The 14,556-nt window shown below is 33.9% G+C and overlaps 2 protein-coding genes across 3 annotated transcripts; one reads left to right on the forward strand and one right to left on the reverse strand.

The window, feature by feature from the left end:
• The first annotated feature begins 7,126 nt into the window (after positions 1–7,126).
• On the forward strand, positions 7,127–13,783 carry LOC118044666 (protein BONZAI 1). 2 transcript variants are annotated; one of them, XM_035053078.2, is made up of 17 exons: positions 7,127–7,169; positions 7,372–7,513; positions 7,943–7,990; positions 8,392–8,540; positions 8,632–8,680; positions 9,835–9,891; positions 10,166–10,354; positions 10,436–10,570; positions 10,677–10,738; positions 10,833–10,935; positions 11,008–11,122; positions 11,754–11,830; positions 11,928–12,065; positions 12,164–12,328; positions 12,592–12,705; positions 12,813–12,909; positions 13,002–13,783. In XM_035053078.2, exons 2-17 carry the CDS (start codon positions 7,376–7,378, stop codon positions 13,094–13,096), a joined length of 1,731 nt encoding a protein of 576 aa, XP_034908969.1. In that variant the 5' UTR covers positions 7,127–7,169; positions 7,372–7,375; the 3' UTR covers positions 13,097–13,783. The 2 variants fall into 2 exon arrangements, with proteins under 2 accessions (XP_034908969.1, XP_034908967.1); XM_035053076.2 differs by lacking the exon at positions 7,127–7,169 and having other exon boundaries at positions 7,249–7,513.
• On the reverse strand, positions 13,495–14,269 carry LOC140956235 (large ribosomal subunit protein eL34-like). The gene is made up of 4 exons (XM_073412936.1): positions 14,201–14,269; positions 13,999–14,078; positions 13,783–13,846; positions 13,495–13,545 (listed from the first exon to the last, which is right to left on the reverse strand). The coding sequence occupies exons 1-4, from the start codon at positions 14,267–14,269 to the stop codon at positions 13,495–13,497; spliced, it is 264 nt and encodes an 87-aa protein (XP_073269037.1).
• Positions 14,270–14,556: the final 287 nt, after the last annotated feature.

Here is a 14,556-nt window from a genome sequence, read left to right on the forward strand (position 1 = left end):
TAGATTGTTTTAATGTGCTAGTGTAAAATTTTAAAAAATAAAAAAAATAATATTATTTTGATGTATTTTTAAATAAATTATATTTAAAAAAACAATTTTTATTATATTCAATGGTTGAACTCCTTGTCAATTTTCAAGTGGTGACAACCTATGTTTACATCTTGGAATCTTGATAAATGTCACCTCATCATTGCCATGGTTCTTTTCTCGGAAAGATACTTGTGCATTTGCCAGCGAAACTCCATGCGGTGCCACGATGGACTTGAGCCCGTTGACCCGTCAATAAAACAGTAACAATTTTCTTGTTCCAGGATGGAGATGAAGCACCTGGCCCCCAAAGACTTGACTTCCATTTAGGGCGTCAAGCTTTATAATTCTGGTCTTCTTCCGTGTGGGAAACCTCGAAATTTGAAATGGATTTTCGAGTTATATGGGCCAAGATGGGATGGCGTTCTAATCCTAACATAGAGTGTTGACATCATTCGACCAAATGTGGCCATTAGATCGACGACCTAGGGGCTAGGACACGCTCGGCAAGTCTATCTGTTCCCACCACTATCCACCCTTTAGTGCTTGACCTCCTGGACCTGAACTTTGTGCTCGTTGACTCCATGACAAGTTTGGAACTCCAAATCAGTTTTTAAAAATCCTTTTATTGGCCGTAATACAGTATTCAATGATAGAACCCTCCCTGGATGAATTTCTATAAATTGTTATAGCAGTAGCAAAAGTTGGAGTATCTTTCTTGTGGGCCTGAATTGCTACTTTATTTACCGTAGGCAGTGCTTCTGATTGGTGAGATGATGCTTCTTTATTTTTCTACACCAATCATGACACCATGCAGCATTATTGTTGGGTGGGCATGGAGTCTAGCTATCATGCCATGCTTTTAAGGGGTAATAGGAAGCAAGCCGCTGGTTTAGCTTGCCAAATAGCAAGGGACATGCATGGTTTTTGCCTTTAGTTTGCCATGTCTGTGTCCCTGCCTTTTCGTGCAGGTTCTTTTCTGCCGGGGGCCCAATTCCTTTTCCTCCATAATGGTTTCGTGTAGCTAAAAATAAAATTATTGAATTCCAACGGGAATTCTCGAGTTAAGGTGAATAATAATAATATAAAAACAATTAATTATTCCAGCTTGCACCACAAAAGCTTTTACACGAGGGGAGAAAAAAGGCATCCGCAAACCATGTGTACTTCCCAATTTCTCCAAACTAGGCAGCAGCACCTTCTGAACTTCTTCTTCTTCTTCTTCTTTTTTCCCTTGCTATGGTCGCCCGTTGGCAGCTATTAAACTGTGCCCACTAGCATCGTTGAAGAGGATTTCAAGCATGTTTCATGTAATTTGTATTTGGTTAGTCTATTATAGGTTCTAGTCAGCTTGAATCAAGGAGTCACTTAGAATCTTACTAAATAAGTTGACGCGTGAACTACTTTAAAAAATACTTTTAATTGTGTGACAATTAAAAAATAAAATAAAATGTTATCTAAGCATGCAATTAAGAGATGGTAGCATTAAAATGTATATAATTTGGCTTGTAAGTAACAAAGAAGTAACATGTAAAAAACTTGTTTAAATTATCTAAAATTTCATACAAGAATCAAATTGTAAAATGTAAAGAGATATCAATATAAAATAAACATTGTTTGAGCAATTCAAAATAAAAGATGGCATGATAGACAAAAAGAGTATGAGACCCCAACTTGTAAGTGAGAAGTGATGTAAATCCTGGGAATAAACTTTCACATAAATTGAAAATAATATGAATGGAAAATGAGAAATGAGATAATTAATGTACAAATTAAATAAATTCAGGGATCATAAAATTTTTTGGTTTGAATTTCCCGAGTAAGATATTTTGAAATATATATACAAAAAGAAAGTTTTAATTAGCTTGAAGATAAAGAGGGTAAGGTTAAATGTAAGGAAAACAAATTAAATTTAAATGTCGAGGGGTGAAATTATAAAAGATAAAAAGGGATGTAACTTAAATAATAAAAGGAAGAAAGAAGGGGATAAAAAATAAAATACTTATGTGAGTGGGGTCAAATGTCAAATAAAAAAAGAGATTATAAATCCCCCATTTTCTTCTCCTTAAGATTGGTTGCAACAACAACAAAAAGGAGGACATAAATTTGAATTTTTCCACCAAAAACAAAATTGAGAGAAAAACACCAAATTTGCTAAGTTTATATATGGTTTAGATCAATTGATAGGGAAAGCATCATCAGACAAGGAAATTAGCAAGAAACAAGTGAAGAAAATTATGGGGGAGAGAGGGAGAGAGTAAGGGTCGGCTGGCATGCAAAAAGGGAATAGTAAATTTTTTTCAATTGATTAAGGATTGAAGTCTAATTTATCACCAGGTAAGGAGCCTTAAACTTGAATATGTAAGCCAATTTAAATTCTATTAGGAATTGGTGTATTAATCTTGAATTTAAGTTAGGGTTCTTAAGTAGAATTTGGAGGAAATATAGAATCTTGTGGAATTGAATTAATTAGAGTTTTGAAGATTGTCTTGAACATGAAATTATGTAAAGATACCAATGAAAATAATTCAATGGTTAAAGAAGCAAAGATGGTCGACATTGGGGGTGAATTAGAAGAGAAGAATTTATGATTTTCTTTGTAAATTGCTTGTCATATGTTGTTTATAATGTGAAGAAATAGTTGTTTTAGATAGAGAGTGGAAAATAAGGATGTTTGAGGGTTCATTTAAAACATTGATGAAACTAGACAGATTCATCTCCCTAACTTTCATAAGGGACTCGAGCCTATAAATGATAGAATTTGGGAAAAATCATTTTATAGAAGTTATAGCCAAGGATGTTAGCTTTCCAACAACGTCTAATTTGAAGTTCTAGAAATCCAGATATAACTAAGAATATGAAGAGAGGTTAAGCTATCATTTTTGTTGGCAATTTCAACAAGTTGCTAAAACAAGTAATTTAGATGTGTTAGGGGAAAAATTGGGTTTCTCTCCTTCAGAATATGTGTAGTTTTGTGTTTTAACATTCAAAGAAAATAAGTTGTGTTTGGAACTGAGATTTGTAATGTTAGTTATGATTAAAAAAAAAAAACAATGACCTTAAGTGATGCATTGGGAAACATAAATATGAAGGAAGAAATTGTTGAAGGGAAGTCAATATTTGTTGATTTTATTGTTATTAAAAGAAATATAACTTGAATATGAAATAATGTGGCATATCTGTGAATACAGGAGGGACCACAAGAGCTACACAACAACAACAAGGGAGCACGAGTGGAGCTTCTGCAACAGGTAAGTGTTCTACACCCATATTTTTCTTAAGTGTACATAATTATGAAAGCTTTTTTAATTTTTGGATTTTACATATAAATGTTACAAAAAAAAAAGCATATAATGAAATGAATGAGAAATAGAAACAGACTTGATTCACTATTCTAGTTGGGAATAATTAATGATATCAATGAGTTCTATTGATATCGACATTCCCCTGAATTTGATTAGTCAGTTCTGAGAATGAGAGGCTAATGATGTCAATATGGTTTACTAACATCGACATGATCATCCTGGAACATGAGGGATGTTGAACTTAATTAACTATTCCGGGTAAGGAATAGTTAATGATATCGATGAGCTACATTGATATCGATATTTCCATGTAACTTGATTAGTTATTTTTGGTATGCAGTGTACAAAGCCCTAGATTCTAGGCTTGATAGTATGTCAAACCCCTGACATGCCCATCATAATGCACATCCTTCCTTGAAACGTCCAAAAGAATGACCATCCTTCTTTGGCACACCCAAGGGAATGAGGTAATGCAAATTTAACAAACATGTCAAACCCAGGCATTTGGACTTAATAGTCAGTCGGCTCCAAGACACTTGGACATGGTCGTCAGCAACGTCCAAGTCAACGTGGGTGTGGTAAACATGCCAGACCCAAGATACTTGAATGTGGAAGTCAGCCAAGTTCAAGATAACGATCATCTTCTCTTGGCATGCTTAAGTGAATGATTAACCTCCATTGGGTCTAACATCAGAGAAGAACTCAACCTCCATGTGCTTAGTTAAATTTGACACCTTGAACCCTAATCTCCCTACACCTTTTAGGTGTATAAAAGTTCTTCAAGGACCTAACATATTCCCATCAAATATTAATATAGGTGCAGGGGATATGTACCTCTCATTAAATGCTATTAGGATAAGATTATATTTTTTTTTAGTATATAAAAGTCTTCTAATGATCCACCAAATTCCCATCAAACATTAATATAGATGTAAGGGGTATTTATCCTTTATTAAATGTTATTAGAGTAAGATTATACTTTAGACTTTCCTCTTCATAACAGAACAAGACTCATGAGTTGTAAATACACTATGAAACATTCAGAATAAATGTTCACAATTTTCATTTTCAACTGCACATATATTTTCATAGCATTCTCTCTAGAATATAATTATATTTTCTCTATCTAAAAATATATTTATTTAAGCATCAGAGAGTCCTTACTTCCACCAAATGAAACCTTTTACCAGTACTAGTTATAAGCCACATTGATATACCAAACATCAAGTATAACCTATCAACTACTTTGGCTAAGAAGAATGGATGAATTGTTAGGACCAATTGATTACCCAATTATCTAACTCGGGAGTCCTATTCTTAAATTAGTTGAATTTTTGGCTGTTCATCAATAACAAATCAAATAAAAAAAGAGAGCAACCTTGTTATTTACTAGTAAATACTCAATAATTACTTATGGTCATCATGAATTATCAACATGAAATTTTGTTTTAAGATAGAAATATATCAAACTAGATAATTTACTGCTATGAAAATCAAGATTTGATATGAACTCGAATATTTTAGAGATAAGATTTGAACTCATAATTTTTTACTGTTTATTGGTTATCAATATGAGATTTGGATCAAGAAAAAAAAAAAAAAATTCAAATTTATCCTTGATCAAGAAACTAGCACACATGAAGGGATAGGTGGGAGGGTTACCCATCATAGACTCTTATATGTTAAGCTGACAAGGACAAATTAGTCATATTCTAACATTGATAGACACGATTAGTGGCGTTTCTAAAAAGATATTATATTCTTTTTAATATTTTAAATACTTTTCATAAACTTGCTCAAGAAGCTGTGAGATTATAACCCTGGGTCCATGACAAATCTGAATCATGTCTTGGTGCTGGTGATTAAAATGATTGAATAATTGGCTGATTTTTATATGATGGACCCACTCGATTTTCAAAATACAGATGAACCAGGACATAAATTTAAAACATTTAAAATAAAATTTAATATTCCAATTGGAGATCAGGTCCCTGGTCTTGTGAAAGTAACAGGAGAGGGCGGAATTATTATATGAAAAATACAACTCTTCATATATTAAATATTTTTTCAAGAATTACAGGATAAAATCTCAACATAGAATTATTGTGACGTGTGTGTGTGTATATGTGTGTGTGTGTGTTTTAACAAGAAATTTAATCAAGATTTGGAAGGGAAAAAAGAATACAAGATGAGCAACTTTAAGAAAATTACACAATGAAAGGTTTTCTAAACTAAATTGTGTTATAAATAAATAGTTGCTGTACATAAAAAATTCTTGTAAAAAGGTCCCACACGTTTTCCCCTCGTGATATATTCAATCATATTTATTAGGCTCGAAGTCTTTATTGTTTAAGAAAAAAATATTTTAAAATTCAAAAGGTATACCTCAATTAATCAAGTTTTAAATTTATTTTTTAAATATTATTATGATTATTAATTTTAAAATTTATAAAATTAGTTTAAATATGCGCAAGCTGGTCCAAATATTCATGTTAATAATAATAATAATAAAAAGAAATATTTCAAAGCATTAAATTGAAATTTAATTTCCAGTTTAACTTAGGCTATAAAAAAAAAATAAAGTGTAAAGTCCAAGCATATCGGTTTTAAAAACCAGAAGATTAAAAGCGAAATCATATAATACTGTCCGAGTCAATTGTTTTTATTAAAATAATGTTATTCTATTTAAAAAAACAATTCTTAATTTTAACATGGTTAACGGAGTTAGCCAGTTTGATTTATTTTTGGGTTTAATATAAAACTCACCCCGTTAATATTTTATTGGTGAGTCATATACATGGAAAATTACTTGGAAATTGCCTTCCAAGTTTCGAGTTATTTCTGGAATTTCAAATTCAACGATGCCTTCCATTCAAAATGGTTAAATTTCTCAGCAATCACCGCCCCAGATACAATCTTTAACTTTCCTACTTTTATTTTTCAAATTCAATCTTGAAGCCGTAAAACCAACCATTTTTCAAACTATATGCAGCACCAGTCACTTACCCACAAATCCCAGACTCGATGGCATCAAAGTAATTTGACCTCATCTCAAATCCTATTCTGGTCCTTAAAAATCCTTTTAAAGGATTACATGACCATATTTAAAAGTATAATAGCAATTATTTTTAAAAATATTTTTTATTAAAAAATAAATTAAAATAATATTTTTTTTTATTTTTTTAAAATTTATTTTTAATATTGATATATCAAAATAATCTAAAAAAATATTATTTAATTCTTATAAAAAAAACATTTTCAAAACACAATATTAAATACAGCTTTAGCTTGTTATAAAATGATAGGTGTTCACCTTATTAGACCATCGAGAAATTTTAAGGGTAAACGGTAAATCATTTCTCTACCACTCAGCTTAAAAGTTTTCAATATTATCCTCCTTGTTTCTAATTAGTTTTGATACCATCCCTAATAATTAAACTCTTTCACTATTTTTATAAGAAAAACCTACACTTTGAATTGGATTTTTTATTTTCATAGTTTTTTACGTAATAAAAATCTTACACCTGCCCATTTTGATAAATGGTATATAAACTTTATACTCGAACCAAACGTTAACTCTCTCTCTATATATATATATATATATATTAAGAATAAAAACGTGAAAAGACTCATTGTTTTTTAGAAAAAGGTTCTTAAGGATTACAAGAGTAATAGTATTAAGTTTCAGACCACAGGTGTTTATCGATGAACTTACAGGGATCAAAATGTAGTTTGGTTTAAGCAAAACGCGTTATTAAAGAAACGGATATGTATATAATGGGAGAGACAGACTCGACAAACAACAGAGACGACACGACGGGGACCCCAATACAAAACGTACCAAACATGCACCTCTTCCTTTATTTACAGTTTACTTACATTTACAGTTTACTTACCTATTTTGTCTTTTTTTGTTTTTGTTATAAAATAATCAGACTTCTTTCTCTCTTCTCCTCTCTTTACTTATTTTCCGTGTTTTTCTTGTGAAAAAAAACGTATATTTGCTGCTAATTTACAGCTCCGTTGACTACTGGCGCAGTATAATGGGGAATTGCTTCTCTGACGTTGCCGGCGGTAGGGCGGCAGTTGGCGGCAGCGCCGATGCCGCTTCTGCCGCAGCTGGAAACGACGCTGTAGATCATTTTCTTAAGTCTCGTGGCTTGTACGGCTCTCAGATCGAGGTCAGTCATTGATTATCTCGCTTGCTTCACTACGGCAAATAAATTTGATTTAGAATTATTAACCGTTGAAAATCAAGTTGTGTAATGTTATGTGTAGCATTGTTTAGTTAGATTAGATGAAATTCTGAAGTGACTCTTTTTTCCAGCTGTTAACAGTTTTTAGCCAGTAGTTAATTAGTGTTGTTAAGATGCTAAATTTTCTGATTAAATAGAAGCTATCAGCTGAAGCAGAGTTGGTTGATTATTAATTAGGTTTTTTTTTTTTTGTTGAATTTTAGCCAGTAAGTATTAGACATTTGGCAACAAAATGGAATGATAGATTGTTTTACACACACACACACACACACACAAATAGTGTATTTTCATGTGTAGGTTGCTCTTTGCGCACTTCGTATTGATTTTGTGTTCTGAAAACAAATATCTTTGCAGTTATCGTTTTCTGCTACGAACATGCGTGACCGGGATGTGCTTTCAAAGGTTTGTGGTTTTTTGTTTTCTTATGCAATTTGATTAAGAATTAATAGTTGAAGAGTGGCAACTTATTGAAGTCATGTGTTAATCTTGTATAAGTTGGCCATGTAGCTTCCAACTTGTTATATGTGATATAAGCAAATTTCCTCATTTTTTTTCTGATTATAATAACTTCATTAAAGATGATTTTGATTGCCTTTGGCTCTCAAATGACTAGCCTAAAGCTGGGGGTTGACTGTAAGGACACTGCTATAAAACAGTGATTGAACTTCCAATCATGGGATCAGAGGGGCATGTTTAGTTACTTTAGATATTTTTAAGCTCTTGTTCAATAGCCTGATATTTTTAATAATTTCAGATTTTTTTGTATGTTCTGTTTCTTACCATTTAAGTTTTATCTGCTTTAGAGTGACCCTATGTTGGTTGGTTATACCAAAGGAAGAGATGGAACACTTACTGAAGCTTTTCGCACAGAAGTAGTTCTTAATTCATTAAATCCAACGTGGATTGCAAAACACACTATTACATTCCAGTTTGAAGTTGTTCAGACGTTGGTGTAAGTTTTGTGCCTGTATCTCTATATTTTCCTCAACCAAATATGAGTTTTAATGGTTTCACTCTATTTTAATCTGTGTAATTTACCACAGGTTTCACGCATATGACGTTGACACTCAATTTCACAACATAGATGTTAAGGTAACCCTGTAATAGTCATGTATACTTCTTCCTTTGTTTCTGCCCTTCGTTGAGGAAGAAATTGGTTTAACCGTGATTTTGTTATTTGTAGTTTATTATAAAAAAATCTCCCTAACAAAGTTAATTCTCTTTGCAAGATCAGTATGTTTGGTCAATAATAACTCTCTGTCTAGAGCAACATGTAAATGTTTCACCATTCATGCTATTCTTGGTGAAGTCTTGGTTGGAATTTGCAAGACCAAGTGTAAAGGATCAATTTAATTAAAAAGATGGATGGTCAAATATTATGGTTTTGATAACGTTGAAAATGCACTTAACAACTCAAATGAGAACAAGGAAAAGAAATCCACAATTGCACAACTTGAAATAGGGTTCCATAAACCGCCCATCCTTAATGCTACTTTTGTTTTTGGTTTAGGGCATCAGGAGACTGATTAAGCCATGGGCTTCATAATCAAAGTAAACCTTTTAAACTTCTGTCCTCTCATCCCTGAATTTGACCTTCAAATCTCCAAGTTTAAGCGCTGAATGGCCTCCTTAAGGGACATGCTCTTATCCTTGTCGATATTTTATTATAGGGACTACTTTGGAGGTGGATAATATGTTTCTAGGTACAGTAAATGACAGTGACATTATATTCTAAAAATGTTTTTAATAAATTTTCAAGAGATACACTCTTTGAATTTGAGATGAAATTGGACAGCTAATTACAGTTAAACTAGAGACACTCCTTTGCACCCTCCCTGTTGAGGATAAATCAGTTTCGCTGGATAAAATACAAAAATCTCTATAGGTACTTAATTTGATATGAATTTAAACTGGAAAAAAAAATGGAATTAATGGTTGTTATGCCCCATATTTATGGCTGATGATGTATTTCTGTGCAAACAGGGGAGAGAAACTTGTGTTCATAAATAGATTTGCACTGACTATATTTGAGCAAATTGCTGCCTGTTTCCCTGGGCTTTAGCTTTCCATATCAAAGGTGTTTTGCTGGTTGATTTGTAAGATGCACGTAAATGATCACCCATTACATGGATATAGTTCAGTGTTCAGAACATTGTTTTCAAGAAACAGTGCAGAAATCACAAGTTATTGTCATTGGAATGAATGGAAGCATGCCCTATCTATAATTAGTGATTCAACAAATGCAGATGCTTAAGCTAGAGGAGCAACAATTTCTTGGTGAAGCATCTTGTGTGTTATCTGAGGTATGATTAGAGTGCCACTCTTCTTCACTTCTTTCTTTATAAATAACAAAGAATGGGAATCTCATTATTTTACGTCTAAAGGAGGGAATCCTTCTTACTCTATTCTAGTGAGAAAGACCTTATAGTAACCACGATGAAAGCTGAGAGCTAAATTACTATCGAATATGTTTTGTTCTCAGTAAGAGAGATACATGTATAAAAATTGAATGACCTTAGTAACTTGTTTGAAGTTGAAATTTTAATTACTGAACCAGTCTTGTGTCTGTTGGTGCAGGTTGTGACCAGGCCAAGCAGGTCATTGACTTTAGATCTTGTATACAGAGAAGATCCTACGATACCAGGCAATCCACGTCGCTGTGGACAGCTTATTGTACATGCCGAGGAATGCATTAGCTCAAAGACAACAACAGAGATGATATTAAAGTGCTCAAATTTGGAACAAAAGGATCTGTTCTCAAGAAGTGTATGAGCTAATCTTATTTCTTGTTCTTTTGTTAGACTTTTCACGAGAAACATAAATAATGGTTTTGTTTTATATTTGCAGGACCCTTTTTTGTTAATATCAAAAATTGTTGAGGCTGGGCTCCCCATACCTGTGTGTAAAACAGAAGTCCTAAAAAACGATAACCACCCAATATGGAAACCAGTCTTTTTGAGCATTCAACAAGTTGGAAGCAAGGTAACAGCAAGTTCCTTGAGCTGTCCAAGTTTTTTTCTCTTTAATTTGAGTTCAATACCCACTATGGCCTTCCAGGGCAATGTTACCTTTCTAATTGAAACTGCAGGAAAATCCATTAATGATCGAGTGCTTTAACTTCAATAGCAGTGGCAAGCATGATTTAATTGGGTAAACGGTGATCTCTTTTTCTTCTGTTTTTAATTTTTACCTTACCTCCATCCACTGACATGATGATGGATCTTCTTCATTGTTGATTTATCAGAAAAGTTCAAAAATCATTAGCTGAGTTGGAAAAGCTTCATTCTAGTGGTGAAGGAGTGCATTTATTTTTACCCACTACCATTGGGCATAGCTATCAGAATAAGGTCTCTGCTTATTTCAATCATTAATCTTTCTGTATTTTTTGTTGCATGCCTAATTTGCATATTTTAATGCAGCTATTAAAGAGCCAGATATTTGTGGAAAATTTTTCCCAAAGTAGCCGACACACTTTTCTGGATTACTTGACCGGGGGATGTGAACTGAACTTCATGGTGGCAATTGATTTCACAGGTAAATGTTTGCTGCGACAGCGCTTTTTCTTTTTTCTCTCCGTATGAATCAAGCTCCTTTTCTTCCAATAACATTTGGAGTGTAATGCAAATCATAAATGTTTTTGGTTTGATGAGCTAGTTTGTGATTCCATGTCAATATTTTTTCTTGTTCTTGAATATTGTATATCCTTGTTCTCGTTCCAGTTCCGTCAGTTTCTTTGACATTTTCTCTCAGCTTTCATCTATAACTACAGGTGGCACAATGTTTTTAACCAACTACAGAACTTATGATGATCTTTAGGAATTTTTATTTGATCTACAGACCTGGAAAAAAAAGAGCAAAATTTACTCTGATTCAAAGCATGTCTGAACAATTTGAGGTTTTGTAATATGATAAATCACAAGGGGCTAAATCTTTTTAGCTGGAAGCAGAGTCATGTTTTGAGGTGTTTATCGCATTTATGATAATTTATCTCCACATTTATTCTTGTGGTCATCTCACTCCCACTCATTATGTAAGATGTTTCCATCTAAAAAATTGTTCATAAAAATGAATAAATAGTTTGTAAAATGATTAAATAACTTTGTAGTTTATATGTTTTAGTCACCCTAACATATTCTTCTTCTGCCTTTGATTTTTCATATTACAGCTTCTAATGGAAATCCCCGCCTCCCTGATTCCTTGCATTATCTTGATCCTTCTGGACGGCTAAATGCATACCAAAGAGTAAGAAAATTGCTCCCTTCTATTTGATTTGTTCATTACCTTTTACCTTCTTTACACAACATACATACGTCACTAAATTGGTCAATTTGTTTTCCAGGCAATCATAGAGGTCGGGGAAGTGTTGCAGTTTTATGATTCAGATAAGCGCTTTCCAGCCTGGGGATTTGGAGCACGACCAATTGATGGTCCAGTCTCACATTGTTTTAACTTGAACGGAAGCAATAATCACTGTGAGGTGAAATACTCGGAAATCATTCACTTGCTTTTATTGCCTCAGCAGTCAAATGTTCCTTCTTACAATGCCCGTGTTTTAAGAGCATGCCTCTCTTCCAGGTTGATGGTGTGCAGGGAATTATGATAGCATATACCAGTGCTCTCTATAATGTTTCTCTGGCAGGGCCAACACTCTTTGGACCTGTGATCAGCAATGCTGCGCTAATTGCTAGCCAGTCCCTTGCAAATGGAGGAAGAAAATATTTTGTTTTGTTAATAATTACAGTAAGAATGAGATAGAAAATCAAGCTGATCTTTCTTTGCACTGTTAGTTTTTTCTTTGGTAAACGCGCTTACCAGTTCTATCACCAATTTCACGGTTTAGCACCTTTTGTTTTTCATTTCGAGGCGTTCTTTTCAGCACTAGCCTTTTCTGATTCTGTAATGTATTATGTTTTTCCAAATGGATTTATCATGTTCTCGGGAAAACAAAACTTTCATGTTTAATTCCTTTCATGTTCTTGTGCACTTAAACGTGACTGTCTCAGGATGGAGTTGTAACTGATCTCCAAGAAACCAAAGATGCCATAGTGAAAGCATCTGACCTACCTCTATCAATCCTCATTGTTGGAGTTGGAGGAGCTGACTTTAAAGAAATGGAGGTATCTTTTTTCACACCAAGACCTCTCTGTAGTGGAAATGTACCGTTGTATAAACCTCAATTATTTTATGGCTGCCTCCAATTATCTGAAGTTCAATTGCTTCCTAGATTTTAGATGCTGATAAAGGAGATAGACTAGAAAGTTCAACTGGGCGTGTAGCTTCGCGTGATATAGTCCAGTTTATACCATTACGAGATGTACAAAGTAAGTGCATATCTAGTAAATCAATTTGGGATGGAAGCTTCAATGGTTTCGTAAATTTTATTTTTTATTTTTAACATGCATGATATTTGCAGGTGGAGAGATTTCTGTTGTTCAAGAACTTCTGGCAGAGCTACCGACCCAATTTTTATCCTACATGCGATCGAGAAATATCCAACCAAACATTTGATCATGTAAAAAGAAGTGTACATACAATTTTCTGTCTGGACATTCATGCTAGAGTTTTCCTTTGTAGGCCATGGTGCCAAACGCGCAATGTTTCTTAGGCGATTGGGCCCTGGTCATCCTCTACTAGAAGAGGTTAGAAGTGCGTTCCCAATTTGAACACTGATTCATCAACAGAAACCTCATGCTGAACAGAAAAGGTGGGCTCTCAATTTGAAATAGTGTACATCCAATTCTTCGTCACGTTCATATTGGCCGGACAGGTTCTACGTTCATTCCCAGATTGAAATAGTGGCTTTTGATGGCTTTGAAACATGCTTGGGGAGGATCCATAATGAAGATCTTTTCATGGATTCAACCCTACGAGGAAAGAACTGATACATTGGAACCATCTAGTCCTGTTTATGCAGATGGGAGGTAGAACCTACGGGCCAAGTGCATGATCTTGCAGAGCTGGAAGACCATGCAAGGAACAAAGTCGTGATTGTAACGTCCAATATTCATGGTTCTGAGATGATTGTATTCAAGCGACTTTGTGATTCGAGACGGACTGGATGAAAGTCGAGTAAGTGTGTTGGTGCTCTATATTATGTTTCTTAAATATCAATTTGTTTGACAAGATTTTGTAATTGCTGAAGAACTGCATGTTGCTTTTCTTTGCTCAAAATTTAAGTTTATAGTTTTGATTGCCTTCTGAATCTTCAAAACTTTCTTCACAATCCTTTGCTCCTCCACCAAGAAAGCCCCGATAATCCTACACGCACACCGAGAACAGTTAGAGCTGGTTTTCATCACTTTGACACAAAACAATATCATCATAAACAAAACTTACCAATTCAAGGCTGTAACAAAATTACATTAAATGCAATAAAAAACAAAATCTTTAACAGATTATTAAACAAATACCCCTTGAATCCTCTTTCCAGTAACTGGACATTTGGGTCCACTAGCCATGTTGCTGGTGGTTTGATATACCAATTTCCCACCTTCAATCCAGAAACCAAACAAATACCCATTAGCCCAGTTGCCATTTTTTTTCACCATAAACAAATATATACACACACACAACAAAATTATAGGTCATTTAGTGTAAATGTTACGGACTTACCAGGGGTTTTGACAACGCGGTGCTGGTTAGATTGCTGTGGCGCTTCCGGTACGTGAGTCGCTGCACCATTTTCGTATCAGCTCTTTAGTCTCTGTGTTCGTGTGTAGTATGCAGACGAGTGACACAGAGGCAGCGACCAAAAGCAGAGAGTTTATTACAAGTAAGGTTTTCCTTGGAATCCTAATGCAAAAACGTTGCCGCTTAATGAGTTTGGGCGGGCCTAAAAAATGATCGGTCCAATATAAACAAACCTGGTGAGAATTGGGTTTGTTAAGCCTGCAATATGTTTGTGAAGATTTTTTTTCCAAAACAAATTGTTGGTGAGCAGGATGTGAATTATATATATTTTTTAATTA

The sequence above is a fragment of the Populus alba genome, chromosome 12 (assembly GCF_005239225.2).
Source record: "Populus alba chromosome 12, ASM523922v2, whole genome shotgun sequence".
Lineage (NCBI taxonomy): Eukaryota > Viridiplantae > Streptophyta > Magnoliopsida > Malpighiales > Salicaceae > Populus > Populus alba.

What these genes read in the sequence shown, in the direction of transcription:
- LOC118044666 (XM_035053078.2), top strand. Translation starts at nt 7,376, where the DNA reads ATGGGGAATTGCTTCTCTGACGTTGCCGGCGGTAGGGCGGCAGTTGGC. An exon ending in TGTACGGCTCTCAGATCGAG is followed by an intron (nt 7,514 to 7,942) that starts GTCAGTCATTGA and finishes ATATCTTTGCAG; the next exon opens with TTATCGTTTTCTGCTACGAA. An exon ending in TTCAACAAGTTGGAAGCAAG is followed by an intron (nt 10,571 to 10,676) that starts GTAACAGCAAGT and finishes TTGAAACTGCAG; the next exon opens with GAAAATCCATTAATGATCGA.
- LOC140956235 (XM_073412936.1), bottom strand. Translation starts at nt 14,269, where the DNA reads ATGGTGCAGCGACTCACGTACCGGAAGCGCCACAGCAATCTAACCAGC. An exon ending in CCGCGTTGTCAAAACCCCTG is followed by an intron (nt 14,079 to 14,200) that starts GTAAGTCCGTAA and finishes TCTGGATTGAAG; the next exon opens with GTGGGAAATTGGTATATCAA. An exon ending in AAGTTTTGAAGATTCAGAAG is followed by an intron (nt 13,546 to 13,782) that starts GCAATCAAAACT and finishes ATGGTCTTCCAG; the next exon opens with CTCTGCAAGATCATGCACTT.